The sequence below is a fragment of the Streptopelia decaocto genome (assembly GCF_964273445.1).
Source record: "Streptopelia decaocto genome assembly, chromosome: 12".
Lineage (NCBI taxonomy): Eukaryota > Metazoa > Chordata > Aves > Columbiformes > Columbidae > Streptopelia > Streptopelia decaocto.
Window position 1 is genome coordinate 3,765,773 of NC_138667.1, and position 16,061 is coordinate 3,781,833.

General features: G+C 67.3%; 2 protein-coding genes across 3 annotated transcripts; one reads left to right on the top strand and one right to left on the bottom strand.

The window, feature by feature from the left end:
- The first annotated feature begins 832 nt into the window (after window positions 1-832).
- PRR7 (proline rich 7, synaptic) lies at window positions 833-2,166 on the top strand. Its single transcript, XM_082063626.1, has 2 exons — window positions 833-1,394; window positions 1,524-2,166. Exons 1-2 carry the CDS (start codon window positions 1,097-1,099, stop codon window positions 1,910-1,912), a joined length of 687 nt encoding a protein of 228 aa, XP_081919752.1. The 5' UTR covers window positions 833-1,096; the 3' UTR covers window positions 1,913-2,166.
- A 117-nt stretch (window positions 2,167-2,283) lies between these two features.
- DBN1 (drebrin 1) lies at window positions 2,284-13,852 on the bottom strand. 2 transcript variants are annotated; one of them, XM_082063441.1, is made up of 15 exons: window positions 13,694-13,852; window positions 9,514-9,569; window positions 9,309-9,421; window positions 9,029-9,103; window positions 8,804-8,950; window positions 8,565-8,642; window positions 8,311-8,462; window positions 8,079-8,142; window positions 7,895-7,954; window positions 7,253-7,367; window positions 5,825-5,963; window positions 4,701-4,828; window positions 3,330-3,883; window positions 3,113-3,215; window positions 2,284-3,019 (listed from the first exon to the last, which is right to left on the bottom strand). In XM_082063441.1, the coding sequence occupies exons 1-15, from the start codon at window positions 13,777-13,779 to the stop codon at window positions 2,949-2,951; spliced, it is 1,941 nt and encodes a 646-aa protein (XP_081919567.1). In that variant the 5' UTR covers window positions 13,780-13,852; the 3' UTR covers window positions 2,284-2,948. The 2 variants fall into 2 exon arrangements, with proteins under 2 accessions (XP_081919567.1, XP_081919566.1); XM_082063440.1 differs by lacking the exon at window positions 5,825-5,963 and having other exon boundaries at window positions 4,701-4,832; window positions 13,694-13,847.
- Window positions 13,853-16,061: the final 2,209 nt, after the last annotated feature.

The following is a 16,061-nucleotide window of genomic DNA, read 5'->3' on the forward strand; positions in this document are numbered from 1 at the left end:
GTTGGAGCGGTGGCACCTCTGTGGTCACCCAGCCCTCAGCCGCCACTGCTCCAGCGCTCGTCCCGCTCCCTGATGGCAAGCCCGTCCTCTCCCACACCACGATAATAATCATCCTGATGGGTGCTTACGTGCCTGCCTGCGATCACCCATGGGTGCTGCTCCCCGCTCCCTGATGTGCACAGCCCCCATCAGCACAAGCTGTCCCTGTTCAGTGCTCAGCTCGATGTGACCGAGCTGTCAGCCTGCCTAAAGGCAGGGACCTGGCAGAGGTGACAGTTCCCATTGGCACCAACCACCCCTCTCCTGCATCGTTGTGTCAGGTGCCACCATCCCCTGACCCTCCTTGGTGACCGCAAGGCCAGTGACGGCCACAGTGCATGTGCTCCCACAAGCACCACGTGCCGCGGGCAGCCGTCCCCGGGGCACCCCGCTTTGGGCAGCACAGGAGCTGGGGTGCCCGAGCTCTGCAGCCGATTCAGGGTGCGCTGGGTGGGTAGGATGAGATGCCAGTGGATGCCCCGTGACCTTGAGGGCATTGATGCTGAGGGCCCACAGCATGTGTCCCCCACCCTGAGGTAGCCGGCAGCACCATGGCAGGGTGCTGGGGGGGTGTGCAGGTTTGCAGCCGTGGGGGCGACAGCTGGGGCTCGCGTGGGGCCGGACACAGCTCCACGCCGGCTGCGGGTGCCGCTGCGCATGTGGAGCGAGTCACCATGGGAACAGGCGGCCGGGTCCCCATGGCGCTCACGCTCGGGTCTGTCTCGTTGCAGGGCCCCCTCCCAGCGATGGGCAGCAGGACCCTGCCGGCCCCATTCCCCCGTCGCCCGCCCTGCCAGCCCCCTGCCCCACCACCCACCCAGCGCACCCAGGCCTGACCCACCCGCTCCAGCCCCCCCGGCTCCATGGCGAGGATGGACCCCTGACGGCAGGCGCCCACGGGCTGGAGGAGACGCCGCCGGGTACGGCCTGAGGAGATGCCCTCGGCGGCCCTGACAGCATCGGCTCCCGCCCTGGCCCTGCCGCCGCCCTGAGCATCCCGTCCCCCACCCCGAGGGCAGGGAGAGGCAGGGGCCTCCCCGCAGGGCCGGCAGCCAAGATGGTGATGTCCCAGGGCACCTACACCTTCCTCACCTGCTTCGCGGGCTTCTGGCTCATCTGGGGGCTCATCGTGCTGCTGTGCTGCTTCTGCAGCTACCTGCGGCGGCGGGTGAAGCGGCAGCAGGAGGAGCGGCTGCGGGAGCAGAGCCTGCGCGCGCTGGAGCTGGAGCCGCTGCACTACGAGGGTTACGGGGGCAGCCCCCCCGGCATCGCCATTCCCCACCGCCTGCGCCTCGAGCCCCACCATCACCACCCCCACCACATCCCGCCCCCCCGGCCCTGGAGCTGCCGGCATGGTAAGGAGCTGGGGGGGCTCTTGGCATCCGCAGAGCGCACGTCTCCCCCTTGTTACGGGGAGGGTGCAGTGCGAGAGCTGGGACGCAGTGCTGATGGCAGCGGGGTCCGGGGGGGGCTTTGCCTTGCAGAGTCAGACCTGTCAAAGCCGCCGTGCTATGAGGAGGCACTGCTGATGGCAGAGCCCCCCCCACCGTACAGTGAGGTGCTGATGGACACACGGGGGCTCTACCGCAAAATCAATGCCCCCTTCCTGAGCCACGAGCGGCTGGAGAAGCAGGAGCAGCCCCCCAGCTACAAACCCCTTTTCCTGGACGCCGGCTACGGTTCGGCGTTGCACCTGCCCCGCTCGGCCAGCCCCAGCCCTGCCTGCCCGGACCTCTACCTGCAGGCAGAGTGCTCCCCCCGCATGTTTCCCAGCTGGACGGACTCAGAGCTCAGCAGCAGGGACACCTACGAGCCAGGACCCTGGCACCTCCCCGTCTCCATGCCCCTCTTCGGCAGGACTACCGCTGTCTAACGGCGGCCCCAGGGACCCCCAGACCTTGCCGCAGGTGCCCCTCCAGCACCAGAGCGGTGGGTGGTTGGGTTGCCTGTGTCACCTTGGGGACGCCTGCCCCGGCGCGGGCCATCGCCGCCAGCACGGAAGGGGCTGGTTCCCCGTCTGGCCCCTGCTGGCCCCCCCATGGCCGGGGGTGCTGGGGACCCAGACTCTGCTCTGTTTCTTAAAATTTTTTGTTTGTTACAGTTTGAGAATAAAAGTTTGTGGCTCGGGTTTGCCTCCTGCCAGGCTGGCATCATGAGAACCCCCCAGGGGTGACGGTAGCTGTCCCCCCCAGCACTCCCTGCCCCCCCCCCCAGCAGGCTGCAGCCCCCATGGGAGTCGCTTTGTCGCTTTATTTATTAACAGACATGAGCACACTGCCGGTACAGAACTTGTGCTTTCCAAAAACAGTTGCTGTAAGGGGGAGAGAGAGGGGCCAAGCGGGGGCCAAGCGGGGAGCGGGGGGGCTCCCGGCGAGGAAGGAGGGGGGGAGGGCAAAAGCCCCACGCCAGCTCCCTGCCGGGATTTGGGGGGGGGGGGGGGCGGGGAGAGGGGCACCGCCAGCCACGGCCTCGCCTCGGTCAGGTCATTTTTATTGCCATATTCATTTATTATTGTTATTATTATTATTCCTTTTTTTTTTTTGAACTCGTGCAAAGTACTGGGGGGCTCCCTGGGGGCATGAAGAGAACAAGGACCTCATCCCACAGCCAGACAGGGGATGCGTGTGCACCCCCGCCCCCCGCGCCGAACGGGCACTCACTGGGGCAGGGGGTCACTGCTAAGGGGGGGGAACTTGGGGGCTGACACGGCTCCTACCAACAACTTAAAAAAGAGATAAGGGGGGGGGGGCTGTAAAAGGTGCCCCAGGGTGGGGGCACAGTGGGGTGGCCCCCACCCAGAGGCCTCATCCTGCAGGGCCCCAGTGGGGTAAGAGGGGGGCCCGGCCCCCAGCTGCAGCCCCCCCGCGCCGGCCGGGGCGGGCTGCCTGTGCCGGCAGAGGGACCTGTGCTTACAGGCCCCCCCCGAAACTCTCCTCCTCTTCGGGCAGGGGGTCTGCGTCCCAGCATGTGATGTCGATCTCTGGGGGACAGGGAGGCGGGGGGGGTCAGGGTGGTGTGGGGTGCCCCATGGAGGGACAGACACCCACCCCCCCCTTCCACTGTCCCCACTCACCTGGGGGTTTGTTGTAGAAGATGGGTTGGGGGGCTTTGGCCGATGGCTCTTCGGGAGGGGGCACCTCCTCCTCCTGGGACTGGCTGAAATAGCCCTCACTGGCCTGGGAGGCGGGGGTGTGCAGGTGATCAGGACCCCCACCCCGCCACCGTGTCACCCCCCCAACACACCCCCCGCCCTCCCCTTCTCACCCTCCCACCCCCTCCGTGATGCTCACCTGCTCCCCACGACCTGGTGTCCCATCCTTGGGGGCCATCTCCCCATTGGTGATGGGGGGGGTCTCTCGGCCGGGGGTGTCCTCCTCAGGGGCAGGCTGGCAGCCGAGCCCCCGGGGCTGGGGGTCCCCCCCACCGGCCACCTCCTCCTCCTCCTGCTCTGCGTCGCAGAAGGTGGCGGGGGGCTCAGGCAGCTCGTCCAGGCTCAGCAGGGCCCCCTCGTCGGGCAGCGTGGCTGGGGGGCCCTCGGGGACAGGGGTGGTGGGCAGGGGCCAGGCAGTGGCTGGGGTGGCCCCGTCACTCTGCCACAGGTCGATGAGGCTCTCAGGGTTGGGGGTCTCCCCGGGCTGGGATTCCGTGGCTGTGGGCAGTGAGGAGGACTCGGCGGGCTCCAGGGTCACCAGGTCCCCCAAGGCGTCACCCCCCGCTGTCCATGCCGGCCTGTGGCCGGGCTCGTCCCCAGGGGGCTCGGTGGCCTTGTCCTCGGGTCCCGGGAAGGGCCAGTGCTGCTCAGGTGCGGCTGGCCCGGTCTCCTGGGTGCTGGGGCTGGGGGAGTCTGCAAGGGGGGGGACAACAGTCAGTGGGGACAGAGCTGCAGCTGGGGTGGGCAGGCCGCTGGGTTGGGTTCAGTGGGGAGATGCTGTGGGGATGGGTGGGCAGTGAGGGCACTGAGGGCACCAGGGGACCAAGGGGACATGGTGGGGGGGTTGGAAGCGCCAAAGCAATCCCTTGGGGAGGGTGGGTGGCTGGGACCTGCCTGGGGACAGGGGCTGGGGGTGGTGTTGGGCTGAGAGGCATGGGACTTGGGGGATGTGGAAGGGACGGGTTGGGGAGCACTGAGATGCAGAAGGGAAAACTGAGATGCACAGGGGATGCAGGGAGGGAACCAGCAACACTGGCAAGGACATGCAGCGCAAAGGAGTTGATAGGGCACAATCATATTGGGGGATGCAGCAGAGATTGGGGGGTGGAGGCACTGGGGTGATGCTGCAGATATGGGGGTGCATGTATGGATGGGGGGGGGAATGAACTGGCAAGTGCAGAGGTGCACTGGCTGGAGCAATGCACTGCAGATGGGGAGGGGAGTCATGGAGGGGTGTGCAGCAGAAACAGCAGGGATGCACCAGCACAAGCAGCAGATAGGGTGGGGATGCACTGGGGGGACACAGCAGAATCGGCGGGGAGTGCACCAAAGCACAGACACTGGACAGCATGGATGCACCGAGCGACGCAAGCAAGGCTGGCACGGCTGCAGCATGGGGACCTCAGCGGGGGACGCAGAGGCATCGAGGGGACTGCAGCAGGGGGATGTGCTGGGGGGGACCATGGGGACGTGCCCGGGCAGCGGCAGGCAGCGCCAGCCCTGCGCCCACCTTTGGGCGTTGCCGGCGTCTCGTCACCCGAGGCGCGGGTGCCCGGCTCACCCAGCGGCGTGGCGGCCGGGCTGGACTCGCAGGGGCTGCAGCCCGCTGCCGAGGCCTTGCGGTACGCGTCCGAGTGGCTGCCTGCAGACAAGGGAGACAGGGAGGTGGTGTGGGGGGCTGCCCACACCGGGGTACACCAGCACCCCAGCACTTCCCCTGCTCCTGTCACGTGCCAACCCGGCCATGAGCTGACAAATGTATGCCACAGTGCACCTGCCACCTTATCATCCCCTCGTGCAGTGGCAGGGCAGAGGTGCCCGGGGGTGCAGCAACCACCATGCCCCCGCTCTGGCCACCCCTACTCGCCCCACACAGCTGCAGCCCCTCTCTGCCAGGGACGAGCAGCCCTGCAGCTCCCAAAGCACACGCCGGCCCTGCCCATGCGTTGCCCAGCTGGGCTCTGGCACAGCCGCTCCTCCATGGGCACAGCATTGTGCCCGCTACCCCTCAGCCAAGGGGCACAACCGCACATGGCCCCAGGCACTGCCTGGCTCCTTCTGCTCCATGGGCACAGCCCCACATGACCCTGGGCACAGCCTCGTCCATCCCGTGCTGCCCCGTGAGCACTGTCCTGTGCAATCCAGGGCATGGTACACCCTGTCCACTTCTGCCCCACGGGCACAGCCCACCTCTGTCTGCCCCGTGCCCCCATCCCATGGGCGCAGCCTGCTCCATCCCACAGGCAGACCAGCATCTTCATCATCTCCCCAGGCGCAGCTCTGCCCTGTTCACGTCTGCCCCACGGGCACAGCCTGCCTGGTGGCCCCCTCCCCATACCACAGGCACAACCTGTCCCACAGATCCAGCCTGCACGTCTCCCCACCCCAGGCCACAGTGCGCACCATGGGCCAGCCCCAGCTGGGCGTGTAGGGTGCCCGTGGGCATGGACGCAGCCCCCTTGGGGTGCCCGTCCCCCTTGGGGTGCCCATGGAAAGGGCACTGCCTCCACCATCAGTCCCGCGGCTCTGTCCTCGCACCCCCCGGCCTGGCGTGCCGTGGGGCTGGGTGGGCTGTGGGGTGGATGCCTGTGGCTCAGCCCCCCCGGAGCTCTGTGCCCAGGGGCTCCCAGCTACCTACATGGGAAGAAAGAGGAGAGATTTGGGGTGCGGTGGCAGGTGATATAGGGGAAGGGGGTCCGTGGGGGGGAGGAGGAGGAGGAGGAAGAAGGCGGCCCACTGTCAGCTGTCTTTATGAAAGGACAGTGCAGACGACCTGCTGAGAGAAAGACAGACAGACGGACGGAGAGAGAGAGAGCAAAGAGATGGGTCAGTCCCTGCTTAGCACGGCCATAGCGGGGCCGGGGCACCAGGGCACCAGGACGGGAGGATGGAGGGATGGGAGGCAGCACTGACAGGAGAGCAGGAGGATGGTGGGACAAGAGGATGGAAAGACAGCAGGACAGAAGGATGGGAGGCAGCGCTGCTTGGCCAGGTGGGGAGAGAGAACTGGACACAGCCATGGGGCCAACTATCTGCTCAGGCACAGCATGGTCCCACAGCATGAACCCACCGCACAACCCACGGCACGACGCTACAGCTTGGCCGCAACACACAGCCCACAGCACGACCCACAGCACAGCCCCACGGCACAGCCCACGGCACAGCCCATGGCACAGCCCATGGCATGACCCCCAGCAAGAACACACATCACAGGCTCTCCCATGGCACAGCCCCATGGCACAGCACCCCAGCATGATCCCCAGCACAGCTCCATGGCTGAAGGTGCCCACCAGGACAGCCAGCCCTGCCCTAGAGCCACAAAGAGAGTCCCAGGGCTGAACCTCAGACTGCGGAGGAGCCCAGCCGTCCTGCGGAACATCCCCTGCCTGGCCACCCCCTCCCCATGGCCAGGGACAGCCCCACTGCCACAGCCAAGGACCTGCTGGCATCACCCCGACCCAAAAGCGGGGTGTCCACACCACCACAGGCACCCACCCTGGCAGTGGGGATCCTGGGGCAAGCGCACCATGGGGCATGAGGGGTGCCCCATGGGCCGTGAACTGGGAGCACGGCAAGTGTCCCACAGCTGCCCGACGCTCTCCTGCCCCTTTCAGCTGCCCCTGTGGGAAGAGTTTCCTTCCCAGGCCACCCCAGACCCCCAGATACCATCTCAGCCACACCAACCACGCTGCCACCCCAGCCGCCAGCACGGTGCCGTGACAGGTGAGCAGACAACAGCGAGCAGGATGACCCCCCCTTGCTGAAGATCCCCCCAGCATCCAGTCCCTGCCAAGCTGCCCCAGCTGCAGGGGCCATGTGTGGTGTGGTGGCAGTGACGGTGGCACAGCAGAGCAGGACAACCCCTTGCCTTCCTCATGCCCCCCAACACCCCCAGTGTCCACAGAGGGGACACAACTTCCCCACGTTACAGCTGGGGTCCCTCGAGATCCTGCTGTGACCCATTGAGCTGTGGGAGCCCCGGTGGCACCTGCACTCACCTGCTCCACAGCCCCCCGGCCTCTCTGTGCCCCCCCGGTGCCCACAGCCCCCCTAGCCCCTCACCTGTCCTGTGGCTGCCCGGTGAGACGGCCTCGCTGCTGCCCGACGCCACCCGCTCCTGCTGCTTGAAGAATTCCCGGGGGTTGTCAGGCCGCTGAGCGATGATGGCAGCAGCCTCCTGTAGGGACAAAGAGGCTGAGACCCACTGCCCTGGTGGTGTGGGGTTGTGGGACCACGCTCCATGCACCGCCCCAGCTGGGTCCCCATCCAGCTGTGGGCACCGCTGGCTGGGGAGCAAGGACCTGAAGAAAAGGAGACAAAGAGACCTCATGGGGTTACAGCTTCCTCACAAGGGGAGGAGGAGGAGCCCGCACCGAACTCTTCTCTTTAGTGACCAAGGACAGAATCCGAGGGGATGGCAGAAAATGTGCCAGGAGAGGTTTAGGTTGGACATTAGGAAAAGGTTCTTCACCCAGAGGGTGCTGGACACTGAACAGGCTCCCCAGGGAGGTGTCACAGCCCCAACCTGACAGTGTTCAAGAAGAGACTGGACAACACCCTCAGACACACGGTGTGAACTGTGGGGTCTCCTGTGCAGGGACAGGAGTTGGACTCGATGATCCTTGTGGGTCCCTTCCAGCTCAGGACATCCTGTGATTCTGCGATTCTATGACCAGCACCAGGCACAGCCAGCGCCGCACTCACCTCCACCTCCGACTCTGATTTCCTGAGCTGCTGCCTGTCGTCCTCCTCGTGCTGATCTCCCTGGGAAGAGATGCGGCGTCACCCCTCACCCCAAGAACACCACTGGGAAAAGCCCTTCCCTGGCCGTGGTGCCAGGCGGCAGCTCCAGCTCCAGCCCCAGCCCCACGCCCGCCACGGCACTCACGAAGATGGACTGCTCCTTCAGGCGCTGCCGGGCCTCCTCCGCCTCCATGCTCTGCTGCTTCCGCCTGCCATGGGGGCACAGAGGAGAGGCTGGGCACCGGCTGCTGCCAGCCCCTGCCCGCCACCCCTGCCCTGCCCCATCCTCGGTGGGGACGAACACCCACGTGCCCACCCAGACGCTCACAGCATGTGCGCAACCCTCCCGCGTCCCACGGGACGCGTCCCCGCCATGCCTGTGCTCCTCGATCTGCTCCTCCCGCTCCCGGTAGCGCCGCTCCCGCTCCTCCTGCTCCAGCCGTTCCTGCTCCATCCGCTCCTGCTCGAACCGCAGCCGGGCATCCAGGGCCTTTTTCCGTTCCTCCTCTTTACGCAATTCCTCTTCTTTCTGTTGGGGGGGGGTGGATGAAGGACAGAGCTGCTCATCAGCCCATCGGTGGCTCATCCCTCTCCTCAGAGACCAGGGGCTGCTCCCACCCCTGTACCCCACCTTGGCTTGTTCCCAGAATTGCTCCCGATTGAGCCGCTTCATCTCCACGGTGGCGTCGGTTTTCTGGTAAGTGGTGCCCTGGGACAGACAAGAGGCAGGGGGGGCGGAGGGGCTGGGATCAGCGAGGGGGAATAACGGTAAGCAGCACACGGGGTGATGGGCTGTGGCAGACAGGAGCCCTGGGCAGGAGGAATGTCCTACGGCTGCCACCATCACCACCGCTAGCATGGGGACATTACCACGGGCTCGGCGTTTTCATCCTCCCGCAGCCGCAGGCGGTGCAGCACCGGGCTGGAGACTCGGGCCAGCCCGTTGGAGAGCCGCTGCCCGATGGCCCCCGGGTCGATGTCCTCCACGCTACTGGCATTGACAATGACATCCACGCCCTGGGGGGGGTGGCGAGCAGACATCAGGGACTGGGGTCTGAGCCGCAGCAGCATCATCCCCTTCCCCATGTCACACACCTGGAAGAACTCGGCGATCTTGGCCACGTGGCTGGCACAGGCACACTTGCGCGCGTCCGGCACGTCCTCGCCCACCTGCAGCAGCCAGGGAGGGGCTGAGCCGGGGAGAGGCGGCAGGGTGACCCCCACCCCGCTGATCACCACGGGACAGCAGGATTGTGGGGCACCCACACCCCCCAGACACCACGCGCTCCTCCCTCATACCCAGCCATGTCCCCACCAACGCTGCAGTCCCGGTGGGCACGGCACAGCCTCCCCCAGGATAGGCCCCCCCACTCACCCAGTTGACGAGGACATATTTGGGGAGCACAGCCTGAGGGTCCTTGACGCTGCAGAAGCCGTACATCACCTTCTGGATCTCAAAGTGGCCAGAGAGCTCCAGCAAACCTCCACCTGGAATGGCACCGTCAGCCCACATCCACCCGGCACCGTGCCAGGGAAAACGCCGGCAGAGCCAAGCCATCGGCAGGGACAGAGGACCTTACCTCCTGACGCTGCCAGCTTCAGGTCATCGGAGCCATCCTCATACGTGTAGAGGGCCCTGGGGAGACAGTGTGGGTGAGCCATGGCTGGGGGACCATGGGGCAGGACCCCACCCCATCCTGCTAACACTGGGGTCAGGGCAGGTCCTGTGGGGGCCAGCCAGATGTCCCCAAGCTGGGGACATCTGGTAGCATCATGCATCACCCAGCCACCCCAACCCCTTGACCATCGCCACCACAAAGGGCCAGGCTGCCAGGACTTTAGGTAGGGAATATTCACCTCCCTGCCAGCTGTGGAGCAGGGTCGCGAGGTTGGGGACAGAGAGAAGTCACTTGGGCACAGGGACCAGCTGGGCAATGCCGCCCACAGACCACAGGCTGCTGTTCTGTGCTGCTGTGGCCCTGCAGCAACTTGCACGCCTGTCCCTGTCCCCCCTCGACCCCGCTGATACCGACTGGCTTTGGGGACAGCCCCACGCCCCAGCCGGGAACTCAGAGCCACTCACATGCCCGGCTGCGTGAGCAACCGGCCCAGCAGGCACCAGGCCGGGGGAGGACGCCAGAGCACCAGCAGCAGCAAATCAATGTGCCGCCGGGGTGTGATGGGGCCGTCATGGAGACTGTTCCTTAGAAACCATTCCCAGTGGATGGAAAACCCCCTCTTGCTCCTGCCGTGCTCCAGCCAAACCCTCCGGGGCTTCGTGGGGACCCCCGCCAGCCTGCACCTCCCCAGGGGCGGGCAGCCAGCTATGGGGGGGCAGGACGCATGCCAAATCAGTCCAGGGCGGGTGGGCGAGGGATGGGTGTTGCTAGGCAACCAGCATCCTCTGTTGCCATGGCAACCCCCCCATCCCAGCTGGGATGTAGCTCACCCCGATGACGAGGTGATTAGCAGAGGGGAGCGGGGGAGGCAGGCAGGCAGCGGGGACCTGCCGGGGCCTGGCAGGCGCCCAAACCTGCCACCGTCACGCACTGCGCCCAGAAAGCCGGGGCCGCCCGTGCTGGCCCCCCCCACCTTCCCTGCGCCGGAGCAGGCGGGTGGCTCTGCCGATCGGCATTCGGCTGGCGGCGCCCGTGCAGTGCTTGCTGGAGCACCAAAATCCCCGCGGTGCCGGCTGAGCTGTCCTCACCCCAGCTTGCAGCTTCCAGATGGAGGCTGGGCTTGGGGATGGGAATCGGGGGGGGCCCTATGGACAGAGTCCCCAAAACCTGAGGCTATGGCTGGACCCTGGGAGCTGAAAAAACAGGAGAAGGCAGGCAGGTGCCTAAGACCGTGGGGGCCTCCCTCCACCCCACAGTAGCTACTGCCCCCTGAGCCCCTGGCATAGAGTTGCAGATAATTGCACCAACAAGATTGACTTTAATCCACACATCCCGATCCCGCTAATCGGCCGCCCCAGCTGGCGCCGGCTCCCGGCCATGGAGCTGGCAAAGCAGCTGCAAAGCGCCGTCTGTGATGCCTGTGCTGGGGAAGGGCAGCAAATGCAGCCCCTGTCTGTAAACGTGGCCCCTGCCTGGGGGAACCTGCTGTGACCTCCCAGGAATGGGGGGATAGCGGCAGTTTGGGGGAGCCCAGCGTGGCAGGCAGGGGTTGGGGGCTTGCAGGGTGGGGTGCAGCTGACTGCAGAAGGGAGGGAACAAGTAGAGTAGAGCCTGGGGGCACCCACTGTCTGCTCTCCCCTCCAGGACCCCGCCATGCAGGGTGGCACCCAAGCGCGGTGCTGCTGCCTGCACCCCTGGGTGCTCCCAGGGCAGCCAGAGCCTGGCAAGGGTCCCATCACCCCAGGCACCACTGTGAAATCAGCCTGGCCCCGAGCACAGCCCAATGGCATGGTCTGACCCCGTGTTGGGATGGAGGATCTGGAGAATTTTGGTCCCTGGGCCAGTGAGGCCACGTTGGGGCCAGCAGCTTCCCCAGGGGTGCCCCAGAGACCTACAGCCCAACAGCACCGGCTGCAGGGACCAGCCATGCCATGACACATGAAGGTAGCATCATGCATCACTTACCCCTTTCCACAGGCTTTAATCCTTTCCTCTTGCCCTATACAGGCCATTCCCATCCCCTGGCTCTGGGGCTTGGGTGAGGTGCCCCATGCAGCCCAGGGAGGAGGGATCCCCATGGTGGGGGGACTCCAGCAAGGATTCCCCATCACCCCACCAAAGGGACAGCAGCCCTGCTGCCCTTGTGCAGCCCCATTGCTCACCAGAGCTGGCACACCAGAGCCCATGGGTGCCAACACCCAGGGCACCCACAGCTGCCTGTCCCTCGTGCCACGGCTGAGGTGGAGCATCGCCCCAGCCCACCCGCCCCAGCCCGGGCACATGTGTTTCCAATGTGGCTGGGAGCTCCAGGGAGTCGGCAGCGTGCTCAGAAAGAAGCACCAAATTCCTTTCCAATCGAGTAATAGGCCCCAGCAGCCTCCGCGGGGCCGGGCAGGGGGAGGGGATGCTCGGACCCTCCAGGACCGGGCTGGAGCTGGTGGGAATCCCAAACTAAACACAGGGATCCCGGGCGGGTGAGAGCACGGCATCCCCCAGCACCAGAGCCCAGGACCCGGCTCCAGAGCAGTGTCCTCGCAGCCCCTGGCTCAGCTATGCTGGACCACTGCAGGGGGATGGTTCCCATCACCCCTGCCCAATGCCGCCCCCCAGCACCGCCCCTCGTCCTGCGCTGGGCCCTGCAGCAGGGATGCTGCTCCCACTGGCACCGAGTGCTGGGCGCTCTGATGACCATCGGATGGAGAAGCTGGTGACAATGGGGTGAGCTCAGTCCCAAGGATGCTGCCCAGCTGGGGCACAGTGCTGGAGGTACTGGGGGTCCAGCCCCAGTGCTTGCCTTCCCGGGAACCGTTTCTGCTGCTCTCAGCAGCTTTGGCAGGGAGGGCTCCTTTGCAGCGGATGCCGGGAAGCGAGATGTACCCAGGGCTGACAGCTGCCTCCTGGCTGGCAACACGCACCGTGTTCGCCCACGGTGCCCTTGGGCTGGCAGTGGGACCACGGGTCTCCCCAGAGACCCAGGGCTGGCGGGGACCAGGACCTGCCCAGGCCCACACAGCCTAGGGGACTCTCAACCCTGTCCCATGATCAGGGACCCGGATAGTGAGCGGCGTGCATCCTGGCTGGGGGTGGGAGCACACTGGCAGGGTGCTGGGTGCACGGTAGGCACCCTGACCAGAGAGCAGCATGCACCCAGCACTGCCCAGCAAGCTGCACCCCAGGGTGCCGGTAGCATCCCCCTTATGAATGGCACAGGCACCCTGGGGGGGCAAAGAGGGGGTCCCGGGAGCGGCCAGCCCCATGGCGCCCGGATGGGGCTGGGAGATGCGGGTGGGCGCTGGGAGAATCGGGGTGGCAGTGGGGAGCTGCTGCCTGTGGGCTCCTGTGCCGGCTGAAGCAGGGCCTGGATCCGGCCGGGTCCCGGTGCCCGCAGCAGGGGGTGCCCAGCCAGGGGGGTGCAAACAGGGCAGGGCAGCCCGGGGGTTCCTGCCGGGGGAGACCACCCCCAGCCCGGAGCCCGCAGCAGCCCCAGCCCGGCAGGGTGGTCCCGGACTGACGCACCGCGACCCCCCGGGGATGAAGCACCCCGGGAGCTGCGGGGGCCGAAGGGGGATGCCCAGACTCCCGCGGCCTCAGACCTCGCTCCGCCGGGGCAGAGGGGCCGCCCGCTGCCGGGGGACCGCCGGGACCGGCCGAGAGCGGGGCGGGCTCGGGACGCCTCAGTCCCATCCCCCGCCCCGGGCGCCCCTGCCCGCGGCTCCGGCTCCAGACAATAGCGAGGGACCCGGGGCCGGGCCCGGCACCGGGGGAACCCCGGGCCCTCCCCGCCGTGCGCGGACCCCCAGCTCCCCACGCTCGCTGCCCGGCGGGGGGTCGGGCCGTTCCGGGGGCTCCCGGGGGCGGTGGGTCCCGGCGCTCGCACGTGCCGGCCCGGCGCAGACAAAGCGGGGACCGCGCCCCGGCCCGGTGCGGCGGCGGCGGGCAGGTGCGGACACCGGGGACGGCGGGCCGAGCACACCCCCCCTCCCAGCCGCCCCGCCCGCCTTTGTGTGCCGGGGCTCCCGGCACCGCGGGCCCGGGGCGGCGGGAGGCGCGGCGCGGGGCGCGGCCGGTGTTACCGGGCGGCTCCGTGCACAAAGGGCGGCGGCGGCGGCGGGGACAAAGGGGCGGCGGCGGGCGCGCTCACCAGTCGGTGGGGCTGTCCTCGCCGATCACGTCCTGGTAGGAGGCGAGCAGCTCCAGGCGGTGCGCCGCGAAGCCGACGCCAGCCATGGCGGGGCCGGGATGCTGCCGGGGGGGACCGGAGGGACCGGCCGCCTGCCCGCCTCCGAGACACTGCCGCAGCGGCCGGGCGGAGGGGCGAGCGGCGGGGAGGCTCCGCCCGCCGCCGCGCCCGGTCCTAGCGCCGCGAACGGCGGCCCCCCCTCTCCGCCCCCCCCATCCCGGCCCCCGCCCCCACCCCGGCCCCCGCCGCGCCCTCTGGGCGCCCCCGGGGCATCCTGCCGGTTGCACCGCGGGGCACCGCACCGGGACCCCAGGGGTGCGAGCAGCATCGCCCCGCCCCGGGCTGCCCCCGCACACGGCTTGCCCCCGAGATTCTGCACCCCGGGGACCTGCATCCCGGGCTCTGCTCTGTCCCCGCAGCTGGGGCCATCCTCCCCCTCCGGGACTCCACACCCCGGAAACCTGCACCGTGGGCTCTCCCTTGCATCCTGCACTACCCCTGCCTGGGGACCCTGCATCCCGGGGACCTCAAATGCTGGGTGCTCCTCTGCACCCCAGACGCTCCTCGGCTCCAGCATCCCCTCGACCCCGGGGACACGGCACATCAGGAACCCTGCGCCCTCAGGTGCCCTCCACCCTGAGACCCTGTGCCCCGAGGTTTCCTTTCCAAGGACGTAGCACAGTGGGCTCTGCCCCACACACCCAGCTGTGCCCTCGTTGCTGCACAAGGTGTTGGTGGGCACAGCCTTTGTGGGGGGCCCTTTGCTGCTTTTGTGCCCCTCCATCCCTGCTGCTCCCAGCTGCTCCCCAACACAGCCCCCTGCTCCCAAACGCCTGGTCCCCTCAGGACCCTGCCAGGATGTGCACAATGGCACCTTTTCCAGAATCTTTTGCTTCAGTGTGAACCCACAAAGTTGCTTTTGCACTGACAAGCACAGGGCTCTGCGGGGGCTCCTGGCTTCCATGGATGTGCCTGGCCCCCAGCTGGGTCCACATCCTCCTGCCAGGGCAGGCAGCATCGCCCTGCCCCACCCTGCCTCCTCCGCCCCCACCCTGCCCGTATCCCGGACCAGACCCATGCCGAAGGGGTCCCTGTGTAGGGCCTGATCGCCGCAGGTCAGGGCTGATGCTGCTGTGACCCTTCCCCAAACCAAGCCCTTCAGAGCAGCCCCCCCAGGCTCGGCGGGATGTGGAACAGGGTGCTGCAGGCCCTGCCTGTGCTGCCTGTTTCCCCCACGCCTGCACACCCTCCTCACACCAGCGTTTCCCAGCCAGGCCAGGGCTGGAACCGCCCTAAGAGCCTGCAAGAGTTTGTGAGCAGCTGTGGAGCAGCTGCCGGGGCCAGCGAGGGGCCGGGGCTGTGGCAGGCACCCCGCGGGCGGCCCAGCTGTCCTTGGGGGTGGATGTGGTGGGAGCCCCCAGCCCGCTGCCGCCGCCGGGCTTTGTTCTCAGAGCGGGGCGGCCGCAGCCCCTCCCCAGGCTCCACCTCCGCAGCCCACCCGAGACCCTCCTTCCGCTGCCTGTGCACAAGCTCCTCACATGGTGTGCAGAGCTGGTGGGCAAGAGCTGCTCTCGCAAAGCACAGAGGCACCGTGGGTGGTAGAGGCACCATCAGTAGGGACCAGAGGCAACAGGGCACCAAGCAGCAGGGGCCGAGCCCGCGGTGGCTGAGCCGCACAGCAGCGCGGGGGAGACGCTCGGCTCTCCCTCGGGGAGAGGCAGGCGGCTGTGGCACCGCAGCTCTGCCCTGGCCCCGCTCCAAGTCGGAGTACCCCGGGGGCTGGCACAACCTGTTCTCAAGCTGTGCTACCCCAGCAGGCTCCGTCCCACACAGCTGCCTTCCCCTGCCCCTTCCCTGCCCTCCGCTCATGGGTTGCTGTCCCGGCTCAGACAGGCCTGGCTCGGTGGCCGCTCACGTGGGGCCGCAGTCTCCTCACTTTCCCTTGACCTTGGCTGCAGTCAGGACTCACGCTTGGGCACTATGCACACCCCTGCTTGTGCCAGCCCTGCCAGACAGGTGCTGGCTGTTTCTGCCCCTTTTCACAGCCGTGTCCTGCTCCTCCTTGGTGTGACCACCCCACTGCCTGCGTGTGTCCCAGCCCTGGCCTGCCTCCACCATTCCCACTTTCCCTTCTCCATCTTTCATGGGGTTTTACACCTCTGCGCTGGCACCAGGGAGACAGGGCAACACACCACAGGCCAGCTCTGGGTGATGCTGGGAGGCATTTGGCTTCCCACAGCCAGCTCCTGCCCCCGGCAGAACCTTCCAGTAGACAAGACAATTTTCCTTACAATTGCTCATCGCAGTAAGAGCTGCAATTATTAATGAC

Excerpts from the sequence above, each read along its gene's own strand:
- PRR7 (XM_082063626.1), top strand. The coding sequence starts at position 1,097 with ATGGTGATGTCCCAGGGCACCTACACCTTCCTCACCTGCTTCGCGGGC. Across the intron at positions 1,395-1,523 it reads GCCCTGGAGCTGCCGGCATG|AGTCAGACCTGTCAAAGCCG; the intron begins GTAAGGAGCTGG and ends TTTGCCTTGCAG.
- DBN1 (XM_082063441.1), bottom strand. The coding sequence starts at position 13,779 with ATGGCTGGCGTCGGCTTCGCGGCGCACCGCCTGGAGCTGCTCGCCTCC. Across the intron at positions 9,104-9,308 it reads AATATGTCCTCGTCAACTGG|GTGGGCGAGGACGTGCCGGA; the intron begins GTGAGTGGGGGG and ends TGGCTGCTGCAG. Across the intron at positions 3,216-3,329 it reads CACCAGGTCGTGGGGAGCAG|GCCAGTGAGGGCTATTTCAG; the intron begins GTGAGCATCACG and ends CCCGCCTCCCAG.